Below are 12,550 nucleotides of genomic sequence, written 5' to 3' on the forward strand. Positions count from 1 at the left end.
GTGTTATTAAAATTAAGTAAAATTGAGCAATATATTTAAAAAAAGAAAAAAGAAAAAAAAAAGAGGCTTTATTATTAGCTGTTTTATAATATTAGAAATGAGAACCTAAATAATTAAAATAAATAATGCAATGGATCCTAAAACGATAATCAGGAATTGTTGAAAGCTAATAAAAACTGTGATATCAATTTTTAACTAAAATAGACAATATTTTATGTAATCTGATTCAAAATTATTACAAAATACTTATTTTTAATGTCACCTAAATGTTAGTTAAAAAAAGTTAATAAAATTTATGTATATACTAAAATATGATTTTAAATTAATAAATTTTGATTTTAAAATTGTGTTAAAGTTTAGGATCTAAACTTATGAATTAGCTTTTATTTGAAAAGGAAGAAAATTAGAAAGAATAGAAACATGGATTTGCTCAACTATTCATTTTCCTCTCTTTCTCAAATATAAACTTAGACAAAAACTTTAGAAAAAAAGAAAAAGAAGTTCACAAATAGGGTGCATGCACAATGATGCTGTAGTTGGTATTAGCAATTAGCATCACCTGCCCTTCTCCCATTTGTGTTGAAGCTCATCAGGTCTTGGTGGGTTTCTCAAATAAGCTCCATCATCTTTAGCAACCTAGTAACAATGGTGGCCAGCACATCTGTCATCCATATATCCACTCTTCCAGAACACCTTGAAATTTGCATGGGAGTTACTGTCCGGAGCCATGTAGCACCAGAAAAGGGTAGTGGCAAAGAAATTCAAATTGAAACGCCAAGAATAGTGTTGGCTCCTGGGAAGCTGATGGATGCCAAGATCATCGTCTTTAGACTTGCAGTGCACATGCAAGACCTTGTTATGGCTCAGTTCGTTGGTGATATGAACGTAATAAGGATCACAGCTGCTCGGTGTAACAAAGAAACTCAGCCCTAATGCCAAAATGAACAAGAATTTGATCATGTTGATTGTTGAAAGAAATCTTTGTATCTTTTATAGCTAATACATATGGGGTATATAAATTTATTGTCCACAGGAAATATGTTAATTAAGAAGCATTTTCCATTCATTATTGGAACTTCATAATTAAGGTGAAGCATCTTAGAAATCTATTAGTTAGTTAGGCTATTTCTTAGTCCTCCCCTTAATTTAGCTCGTATTTTCCATTCATTATTGGAACTTCATAAAAGGAAGACTATAATTCTCTCTTTCAATTTTTTAATATTATATATTATTTATTAGCTCCTCCATTTATCAACGTCCATTAGCTTTAAGACTATCCTTGACTTTTTCCCTCCAAATTTATATTCAAGTATAAGTCGCATTTTATTAAGTTTAACCAAATTAGCAAAAGCATAAAGAAAAAATGAATTCAAGAATTTAACTAGCCTCATCAGATATAAGCAAGCTGTGAATTGTAATTTATTAAAATTAAAAACAACATTATTAAGAAAGATAAAGATAAAGGGATAGTAAATGTGTAAAAGAAATACTCCAATAGAAGAGTGACAATAAGAGGGGAGAAACCTCTAGTTGCCACATCAGCAATTACTCCCCAAATTCGCTCAAATACTTTTGTCATAATTTATTAAAAATAATAATTAATAAGAAAAGATTACAGAATATCAAACATAGAAAAATAATTATCATTAAAATTAATATAATAATAACAAAAAACGGGTAACAAATAAGAGGGGAGAAAAATTCAATTGCCACATCAGCAACCACCCTCTAAATTCACTCAAATACGTTTGTCCTTATCTTCTTTTTTATTCATAGAAAGCATGAACTATACAATAAAGGATAATCATCTCTTGACACTTGTTATAAATGCAAAATTCATTTAGTGTGAAAGAAATAACTCGAATCCAAAATCTCTGACTTTCAATAGCACACTCTCTTACCACTTGAGCTAGATATTAAATGTACTCTTGTTACAATTTATTTATACATAAAATAAGAAAAAATAAAATTCAAACTTCAAATTTTCTTTCAAGTCGAAATATACACATATTATTAGATTTAGGATGCGGTGCAAAATAATTTATTAAAAACAACATTGAATAATAATAAAAATATGTAAAAGGTGAGAGAGAGACCTCCAATCGCCACATCAGCAATCAGGCTCTAAACTCAGTCAAATCTTTTTGGCATTCACCACCTGCCCTTTTCCCATCTGTGCTGCAACTCATCAGGGTTTGGTCGCTTTCTCAAATAAGCTCCATCGTCTTTAGCAACCCACCAACAATCATGAGGACCGCACCTATCATACAAATATTTAGCGTCCCAGAAGACATCGAACCTGGCATGAAGTTTATGGTCGGGAGACATGTAGCACCAGAAAAGGGTAGTAGCAAATATATTTATGTTGAAATGCCAAGAATATTGTTGCCCATGCTGAAGATGATGAATGCCAAGATCATCGTCTTTAGACTTGCAGTGCACATGCAAGAACTTGTGGTTTTTCATTTCGTTGATGATATGTACGTGATAAGAAAGATCACTGCAGTTATTCGGTGTAACAAAGAAACTCATGGCTAATGCCAAAACAAACAAGAATTTGATCATCTTCATGTTGAATAAATATTCAAATTAAGAACCCTTTTTGTATTTTGCTAGCTACTACATATGGCTGTGTATATATATAAATTTATGGGGACATGTTAATGAGCGGTCATTAGACAAGTTTTACACTTTCTTAATTAAGGTGAACTATTGTATCCCATTAATTAAAAGTCTCCTTTTTTTAGTGTTTTTAATTAATTATCTTTATGGTTTTACCTTTTTCTTCTCTCTTCTTTTTCCGCTTTTTTCATTTCTTCTACCGAATATTCACTGCAACAACAGCACAAACCATTTAAAGAAAAAGAATAATGAAGTGTAAAAAAATGGATAAAGTATTTTAATTTGAAAAAGAAATTGACATAAATTATATGATAAGAGACAACGAGCTTCCGTTAATTACGATTTCTGTTTGAGAAACCAACCCTTGATTAACTGCAAGAAGAAAAGAAGAAGATAAAAATATATTTACAGGTAAGAGCTGCCAAAGAGTTGTTTGTGCAATCGAATATCAACTTAAAGGAAATTTTTTAAGAAAATGAATATGGTCAATCCATAATTAAATTGAAAGGAAAAAAAGAATTGACCCAATAGTGCATAGATGAGCGGTTAGGATTTTTTTTTAGTTTAACTAAGATTTCAAATTTGAGAATTGGGTATGGAGCTGCATCAAAACTTTTAAAGAAGTATTTTACCACTCATAAGAATTCTGACATATATACACCAAAAAAGGAAAAAGAATTAGCTAACATATGCTTCAATATCTGAATTAATTAATATGTGGAAGACTGCCAAAATTATTCGTAAGTTCTTACCAAACAAGTAAAGATAGTGACATACATGCTAACGTGCTATTCTAGTTTACAATTATCTACCTTAGCTTACTCTATGGGCCAGAATATTAACATAGATTTAGATAAAAAGTAAAATTCTCTAGTACTAATGTTGATATTTTTTTATTTAAAAAAAAATAGTGGTGATAGTAATGAAAAAATAACAACTGCAATGGTGAGTTGATTTTGATGTTTTATTATTTTGTGATAATTAAAAAAATTTATATTTATTTTTTAATTTTTAATTTAGAAGAAAATAAGGCTCAATTTGGACCTTTAACTTATCGTTCGAGCTCAATTTAGCCCTTTAACTTTGTAATCAGAATCAATTTGGCCTTTTCTTTATACTTTTGTTATAAAGCGTGCAAAGAACTCGTTAAAAGAATGACTAAATTGAATATATTTAAAAAGTTTAGGAGTTAAAGTTAAAAAGGGTCAGATTGAACCTGACTGCAAAGTTCTAAGGCCAAATTGAACTTGATTTATACTAATTATATCTACTGTTGGAAAAATAAATTTTATCGATGAAGGGTGTGGTTGCTAAGTTTGGCTGAAAGTAGCTCCTTTTTCACACCATGCTTTATCGATGGAATACTTGTTTGTCGCTAAATGTCATCACCAATCCATCGCTTCTGTCGTTGAAGTTAGCCAAAAAATTTGGAACTAAATTAAATTTCATTATTATTAAATTGTATCTAGCCCATGGTTGAGTTTCATTAGTTTTAGTAATAAGACAATGTATAATACTATATAAAATTACATCTATAAAAATAAATTTTTTATTTCTTCAAACATGTCATCATATATTTATTTGCTGAATACGATCCATTTAATTTAAATATTCAACTTAATTCTATTTTTTAGTATAAGAATTATTTTACATTTATAATTTCAACTGCTATAATTTTTTATAGATGATAAATACCACACTTACTTACAGTATAGTCTAAATTTCTATACAAAAGTACTAAAAATTATTTCTTCTATATAGATCTTTCTTTTTTTTTTTTTTTGTTTATTTTAGTTTTACATTAGAAAATCTATTCAACCAAAACAAAATCAACAGGAATGCCATCTTTAATTACTATACTTCATGATTTTTAATCAAATTTAATAATTTATTATATATAAAGTTAGATTTTTATTTTAATATATTCTTCATATTATTTACTAATAATATTTTTTATAGCTTACTCTATTTCTTCATTAAAAATCATATTCTACCAATAAAAAAAGAAAAAATAGAAATATTATCTTTAGTTACTTTTAGACTTCATGTTTTCTTTTATCAAATTTAATGGTCTATTATGTATAAAGTATTAATTTTTTTACTATTCAATAAAAATTTTATTTTATAATGAATATTGAAAATTCTAATAGAGTCGGACTTTTAAAGTTAGACTTGTATTTAATGTATTAATATTATCTATTAATAAATGTAGTTAATAAATAATTAAATTAACCAGATTATATAATCAGGAAGATTCTTTAAGTTAATTTATTTGTTTCTCATTTTTGCACTTTTATATGTACTTATTATATTTCAATAATAATAAAAAAATTATTAAATTTAGAATCATAAACACTTCTAATGTTACACAAAAGTATGTTTCTAATTAGATTAGTTAATCTAAATATTTAGAATAACTACTAAATTTACAATCAAAGACTTTCTAATATTAAAAAAATTATAAATTTTTAAATTACAAGATTCAATTATTGACCATAACATAATAAGGTTAATTTTAAAAAGACGAACTTCTATATTTGACATCATTATTAATACTTTAGGCATAATTTTATAAAATATTATTTAAAATATTATTTATTTTTTAAACTTATCCAAACTCATTATCTTTAATTCTTTTACTTTCTTTTCTTTTTTTCTATTGTAATTATCGTTGTTCTTCATCTACAATTTTTCTTTTATATATTCATTTGATTTTGTTGTTAATTTTATTTTTATTTACTATTTTATTGTTGCACATTTAGTTAAACAGAGAATCTTGTGAATTAAAAAGTGATATATTTAATATATTTATTTGTGATACAAAAAGAAGAATGCAAGTCTTTTCACTGCTAATCAATATTAATTAGAATTTAGTATTTTATAATGAGATCCAAGAACAATTAAACTTCTAATAAATTAAAAAAAAAAAAACAAAGAACCTTAGACTATAATTTTTATACTATAAATACTAAGAAGACTATAACATTTAGTTGCTTGTCTCGCACTGGTCATGCCTTAATTTGGTGGGATCAGATCAAGTCCAAGTGAGCGGAAAGGCAAAGTGAAATACATGGGACAAGATGCGATCGAGGTTGCGGGAGAAATTTCTACCCTCCGATTAGACCCAAAGCTTGTTCCAAAGGTTTCACTTCGCTTTAAAGGATAGATAGAGGGGAGAGAAGCGTACAAGAAAGCCCCTACTCCTAACATTTGCGGAGTTCTTCCAATTGTTTATTCGCAATGGCTTGAAAGAATCCGATGAAGAATCCCTTGCTTGATAGGGCTTGAGGTTAGAAATCCAAGATGAAATCTTGATGCATCGGATGTGGAAAGTGGCCTATCAACTAGCTCTAAAGGCCGAGGAAAAGCTACCACAAGAAGGCACCGAAGGTGATAAGGGATCGACCTCTACCATCGGACGAGGAAAAAGGAGTCTTAAGTTAATGAAATAAGGATATTGGTTTCTTTCATATTTAATTTATAAGTAGAAGTTGATAAATTATGAGTTTCACATTTATATATATTATTTTTCTGTTATTAAATTTATATAGTTGATTATAAACAATACTAAAATTTTACAATATAAAAGTGTAAGACATTATGATTTAAGATCCTTTTCTCTTTAATATATATAAAACTAAAATATGTATACAATTCTAATACGATTTTATATTTAATTATTTTCTAATTTTCTAAATTGTATAATATATATGAAATATTTTAATATAAATTATTATTTAATAGATTCTAAGAAATTTAATTACTATTTATCCACACTTGCATTCATGAAAATAATGACAAAATAATGATGATATGATGAAGTGGTCCTATTAGAAGTTTTTGCTATGTATCTAAAAACTTTATATTTTTTCTGTTGGTTTTTGTAATAGAATTTTCTTTAGTGTTTTTATTTACAATCATTAGTTTTGTCTTTTTATACAACTTTTTATTTATTTATAAAGTTTTAGTGTCTTGTGTTTATATAAAGTTTTACTATTATATATTATTATTTTTTTATTAATAGTGTTAAATTAGAAGACAAAAAAAAACTAAACTCATTAATTTTAATAATATTATTCATAAAATTCTTTCAGTAAAATTATATGATCAGTTGATACTTAAAATATCTATAAAAAAAAAGTATTTTAGTAAAAATAAATAATGATATCAACTACAAAAAAAGAAAAAGGACTTTAATTAACCTATGTGTAAACTTGAAGTGGACTGTCATTTTAAGACAAAACACATAACAAATTAGAGCAGAAAAGTAAAAATTTCACAGTCCTCAGTGGTCATTTTCGTATTTATAAATGTTGGTACCAACCATTCAGGTAATTGGAGAACTCTCTCCATTCTAAAACAAATGACTATTTACAACTATTTAAAAAATGAAGCATTTAACTAACAATTAAAAAAGAAATGCTATACTTTTCTTTTTGTTGTCTCAATTTATAGCTCATTTTTCTTTTTGTTGTCTCAATGTTATATCTAAAACTAAATTTCAAAATTTCTTGCTTCAATATTATAAATTTTTATTGAATGTGATTTCGAATTCTAATGCAATACTATATCTTTTTATTTAATCTTATAGTTATCCTACAAAACTAATATTAATAGTTATTACTTAAATGTCTAACAAGGCTATCTTAATAAAGAATACTACAAACTAATGTCATCAATTAATATAAGAAAAGTTTTAGCTTCTTAATTTATATGTAAATGAAAATGTTATCTTTTTAGAATAGAGCATCTTATAATTATCGGCCAACAGTGACGGGTTTTACATTTTTTATATTTTTCTTACTGTAAAATATATACATTTTTATTAATAAATAATAAATAAAATTTAATTTAATTTTTTTAATTTTTATAAATAAAAGTATAAGTTAAATCATTTGAGCCAGTAATATATTATATATGAATAGTTTTTATATAGTGATAAAAAATTATGGTATCAATTTGAGCCAGTTATAAATAGGAATAAGTCGCTCTAGAAAAATATTCCTCTATATAGCATATTTTATATATATATAATTTTAAAAAATATATGTTATTTTATATTTTATTTTACTATAATATTATTTTCTCTCATCAATATTATTTATATAATATGACAAAATACTTATTTGTCTTATTCTAATCTCTATCATTTCACCGATCATATGAAATACTAGACTGAAAGAAAGATTTTAATATTTAAGTTTTTATTAAATTATAATTTCCTTATAATTACAAATTTTATTTAATTCTATGTATATAATATTTTTAATATGTATATATACTTGAATCTTTCAAGTGGGGGTGACATAGATTTACAAGAACCACTCAGAAGGGAGAGAGAGAGAGATTTAATGATACAATCGTCCATTGATCAATATGGTGCCATGTTAGTGAGGATTTATAGAAGAAGATTTAAAAGTGACAGTGATGACCACGTGACATACTGCTTGCCTGTCCAAAAAAGAAAAAAGAAAACTTAAAAGGACCTACGCATGATCTGTGACTACACATTTGCTGCCTAAAGTAAAGAAAAGAACAGCTTATTGCTCACTCTTGAACAGACTTCAAGTGTATGCAGAGACAGTAGGCACGGTTGGTGATTTCTCTTTACTATAGCTTATTACTCCCCCGACTCATTATTCGTTCTCTTCCTACTCCCAATCAGACTTCAATAACCTTCGGTTTAGTTTAATTTTAATTAAAAACTTACATTTGCGTTGTTTTCAATTTTATTTCTCCAATTGAATCAAGCCAAACTAAAACATTTTGTTTTCATTGATGGGTTTGGATCTTTTCTTGTTTGGTTTCTTTCTTTTTTTTTTTTTATAAATTTAACTGTAAATATCTATAATTAAGCAATTCTTTATTCGATTGTGATAAAAAAAAGTTTAAATACATAAATAAATACGTTTTTAGGTTTAAATAAATTATTTTTCTTTATATATGTATGTGTATAATATTTTAAATGTTTATGGGCATTTTGACCGGTTTGATTATAGTCGCAAGTTTATAAAAAATTGAATCATACTAAATTATTAGTTGTATTTTATTAAATCAAACCAAAATAATGTTTAAAAATATTCAAAAATCAAACTTAACATATCAGTTCAATTTGATTTTTTCTAATTTCTTGGTTTTGTTGACCTTGAGTCCCCGTACTAACTAGTAGATTTCAATTTGATAAATTGTCCTAATTCAATTGATTAATACGAGATCAAATTTAGAAAATTGGTCTAACGCAATTTGATTATTAAACATATAATAGAAATTTATAGATTGCTCTAATTTAATCTAGGAATATGTGACTGAGATGCATAAATAGCCATCTCAAATAGGAATAAAAAATCTATTATATTTCTATACGATAGATTTAAAATAAATTATTTTAAATAGAATATTATTACTGGAGAAGAATTCAAATTTGAGAATTTACTCAGGTCGGCTATCTCTATATATATATTTTATTAATATTTAGGAAAAAATATAACAAGTACAGTATTTTTATGAGAGATTGAGATATGTGGTTATTACTGTTAGTAATTTAAGATATATTATTCTAATGTTGATTAATCAGGTATGTGATTTACATTATTAACTATTTAAACCCAACATTATTAATAGAAGCAAACATAACATTCACATTTCTAACATGTCAATGGGACATCAGGAATATTGCCCATAACAGTACTATATCAAAATCCTTAAAATGGTAACGATAACAATATCTCAATTTATCCCCAGAAACAAAAAAAGTAAATGGCAAGATAATTCTTTTTATATGTTTTCTAAGTATTACATAAATCCATTAAAAACATTTAACACAATTAACTTCTCAAGTTAAAACTTAAAATGTCAGCTGTAACATAAATTCTGAAAACCCAAGTTCAATTCCTAAAGTAGCATCCGCATATATTTTCTGAGTTTCTTCTTTTGAAAAGCATTGGAGGGTTCTATCTATGGAAGTGAACAGGAGTGAGGGCATTGACTGAATAAAGGAAAATTGCTTTTCAATTTAAGAAGAAAGGGCCATTGACAAATCGCTGTTACACATAAACACTTAATGATGGCAAATTAATAACACAAAACTAAAATTTAATAAAGCATTTTTTCTTAATTTACAAATAAATTGAGAATGAGCAGAGAGAGTAGCCTTTCATAATTATGACTGCATCTCAGACTTGTCAATTTGATTTAAATATTTATTGATTATATATTGAAAAGCTAATAAATTACAACAGTAGGGTTTTTGCTTGAGTTGACAACGGAGGTTAGATGAACTCACTTTATATGTTTCAATATTAATTATAGACACCAACCAACATTTTTTGACATTTCTTTTTCTTTTCCCAATTAATGAAGTGCAGAGCGTAGGGTTTGGCCAGTTAAAGAACTGACTTAGAAATATGAGAACCAAAATCTTATCACATACTGCATTGCATGGAAAAATTAATATACACTTCTTTTCCTTTTTGCCCGACAGACTATTTATCTTAAAATATTTTAAAATAATTATATGTTCAATATTTAAATTTAAGATTTTAGTTAAATTAAAAAAATTTCTTGCCATTTTAAATCCAAATTTTAGAATTCAAATTGAAGCAAGTTTGGTCAAACATTTATTCATTCTATTTTCAGCCAAAAGAAAATGTCAGTGAAGGAGTTAAATGAAATGTTTCAAAGGAGGGCTTAGATAATGATTATGTGTTAATCGGTACATGTAAGCTTAATGTCCTTAATTGTTGCTCATAATTAAAGAGAATCATGCTCTATGTGAAAAGGAAAAGAGAAGAACTATTCATTAATTAGACGTAATAATGAAAAAGTAATTAACTTAAGACAAACGAAGAGCAATTAAAATCCTGAAACACAAACGAAAACATACTTATATCAAACAAAGAGCATAAACTCTCAAACAACTAACATAATTGCCATGCATAAACTACTCTTCCACACTACAGATGCAGCAGGAATATGAATGTACAGGACATTCTTTCAAGGGTAAGGAAGGACCCCACTTCCACCACCAACAGTACCACCAAGTCCACCAGCAGCACCCCCACCAACACCGCCACCAACACCGCCACCAACACCACCACCAACACCGCCTCCAGCACCGCCACCAAGTCCACCGAGACCACCAACACCACCTCCCAAGCCTCCAGGCCCACCACCAACACCGCCATAACCACCAATACCACCAGTACCACCTAGGCCAGTAACTCCACCGAGTCCACCAACGCCACCGAATGGAAGCCCATTGCCACCAAGACCAGCGTAGCCACCAACACCACCATAAGAGATGAAGTTCTTTTGGTCATTAAGACCAGCATCACTTGGCTTATTCTTGGTAGTAGTAGTAGTAGTAGTAGTTGTTGTTGTTGTAGTAGGCACATTTCTTGCACTAGCGTGCACCACTGCGAGCACTAGCATAATACTAACAAACCACCTCGCCATTTTTCTTCTCTTTTCTTATTTTGTTGTTGTTGTTCTTTCTTGGTGTATCTCTCAGTGTGTTGGAAGACGGGCTTTATAAAGGCAAATGGAGCCGGTGGGAACAGTTGTAAGAAGTAAATGAAGTTAAATACAAGTTTAGGGTTTAGCTCTCTCTCAAATTTTATAGGCCGAGTTTTTACACTCTTTTTTTTCTTTCTTTCTTTCCTTTTCTTTTTTGTTTTAAATCTTTTGAATGGATTCAGCTAGAAGGTTTTAATGTCTCTCTTAGCATAACAAAATTAGAGAGGAATCAGTTGTTATCAGCGCAGTCAAAGGCAGAAGTACTGGCAGCCACATAATTAAATGGCAGACTCAACCTACTCATTAAACTCCAACATGTTTGTAGTGTCATAATCTTATTAAGGTTTAGACTTGATGGTAAGAAAGTTACCCATATGGACATTATGTACTAAATCAGAAAGATGAACTTATGCATTTGGTGTGAATTAGTTCGCTATAAAATGTCTCACCGCTAAAATCTGATAATATGAGAACTTATGCATTTGGTGTGAGTTAGCTTTACGTCTACCTTATTAAAATCAAAGCACCTAGGAAGTTTTCTTATAAAGGCCCTTCAAACTTTTCGTAGAACAAAGAGAATTAACATATAAAATCTTGCAGTACGATAATTTTACAATTAAGCCCCAGAGGTCTTTTAAAAGAAATTATAAATTGGATAATCTTTTCCCTGAGTTGTATATACTGCAATAAATAGAAAGTGAGAGTATATATAAATATTTTACATTTTTGTCCAGGCTTGATTTATGTCTCTATCTATATACTAAACAATAGATAATTGACATATATTTATTAAGTTTAAATAATATAATAAAATATGTGTCCATCATTCAATACCAAAATATAAACACTCTCATTTTTATTGTGGTATATACACCAAGCTTAAGTAAGAATTTTTCTTTATATATTGACATTGAATGATTAATATGAAAAATTCTCATACAAGCTTGGTGTATGTCCTCGCTTATACACTAAAACAATAGATGATTGTCATATATTCATTAGTTTTAAATGATAGAATATACATTAATCATCTAATATAAAAGTATAAAATATTTATACATACATGTCATTAACCTATTAGTTATGATGTATACATTAAACTTAGATAAAAAAAATTTGATTAATATATATTTTATTACACTAAAATTAATAAATATGTATCGATTAGTTATGGATTTAGAGATGAAAATATATGTTTGTAACGGGTAAAAAAGAAAATCCCCTACAATTCTACGTACATGCCTCGAGCGCATAATGAACTAGCCTTTGTCTTATAAGGGCGTTAAAATTTTCATATTATTATGTTGAAATTCTACGACGAACAACTCAATTTTAGCTTAAAAAAGAAAAACTCTTACTGCTATTTTCTTGATCTGAATTAAGAGAAATTCATAAAAGGGCAGCTATCCAATAG

General features: G+C 27.7%; 2 protein-coding genes across 2 annotated transcripts in view; one reads left to right on the plus strand and one right to left on the minus strand.

The window, feature by feature from the left end:
* Positions 1-2,396: 2,396 nt before the first annotated feature.
* LOC8262764 (B3 domain-containing transcription factor ABI3) overlaps positions 2,397-12,550 on the plus strand; it is a gene marked incomplete at its 5' end in the record, with an annotated part of 32,827 nt that continues 22,673 nt past the window's right edge. The window contains 2 exon segments of the mRNA NM_001323705.1: positions 2,397-2,412; positions 9,865-9,876. Coding sequence (NP_001310634.1) covers positions 2,397-2,412; positions 9,865-9,876 — 28 coding nt within the window.
* Positions 10,396-11,271, minus strand: LOC8262768 (glycine-rich protein 5). Its single transcript, XM_048376867.1, has one exon. It carries the CDS (start codon positions 11,074-11,076, stop codon positions 10,615-10,617), a length of 462 nt encoding a protein of 153 aa, XP_048232824.1. The 5' UTR covers positions 11,077-11,271; the 3' UTR covers positions 10,396-10,614.

This window comes from Ricinus communis, chromosome 7 (assembly GCF_019578655.1).
Source record: "Ricinus communis isolate WT05 ecotype wild-type chromosome 7, ASM1957865v1, whole genome shotgun sequence".
In the NCBI taxonomy this organism is placed as follows: Eukaryota; Viridiplantae; Streptophyta; class Magnoliopsida; order Malpighiales; family Euphorbiaceae; genus Ricinus; species Ricinus communis.

Coding starts and splice junctions, on each gene's coding strand:
- LOC8262768 (XM_048376867.1), bottom strand. CDS start 11,076: ATGGCGAGGTGGTTTGTTAGTATTATGCTAGTGCTCGCAGTGGTGCAC.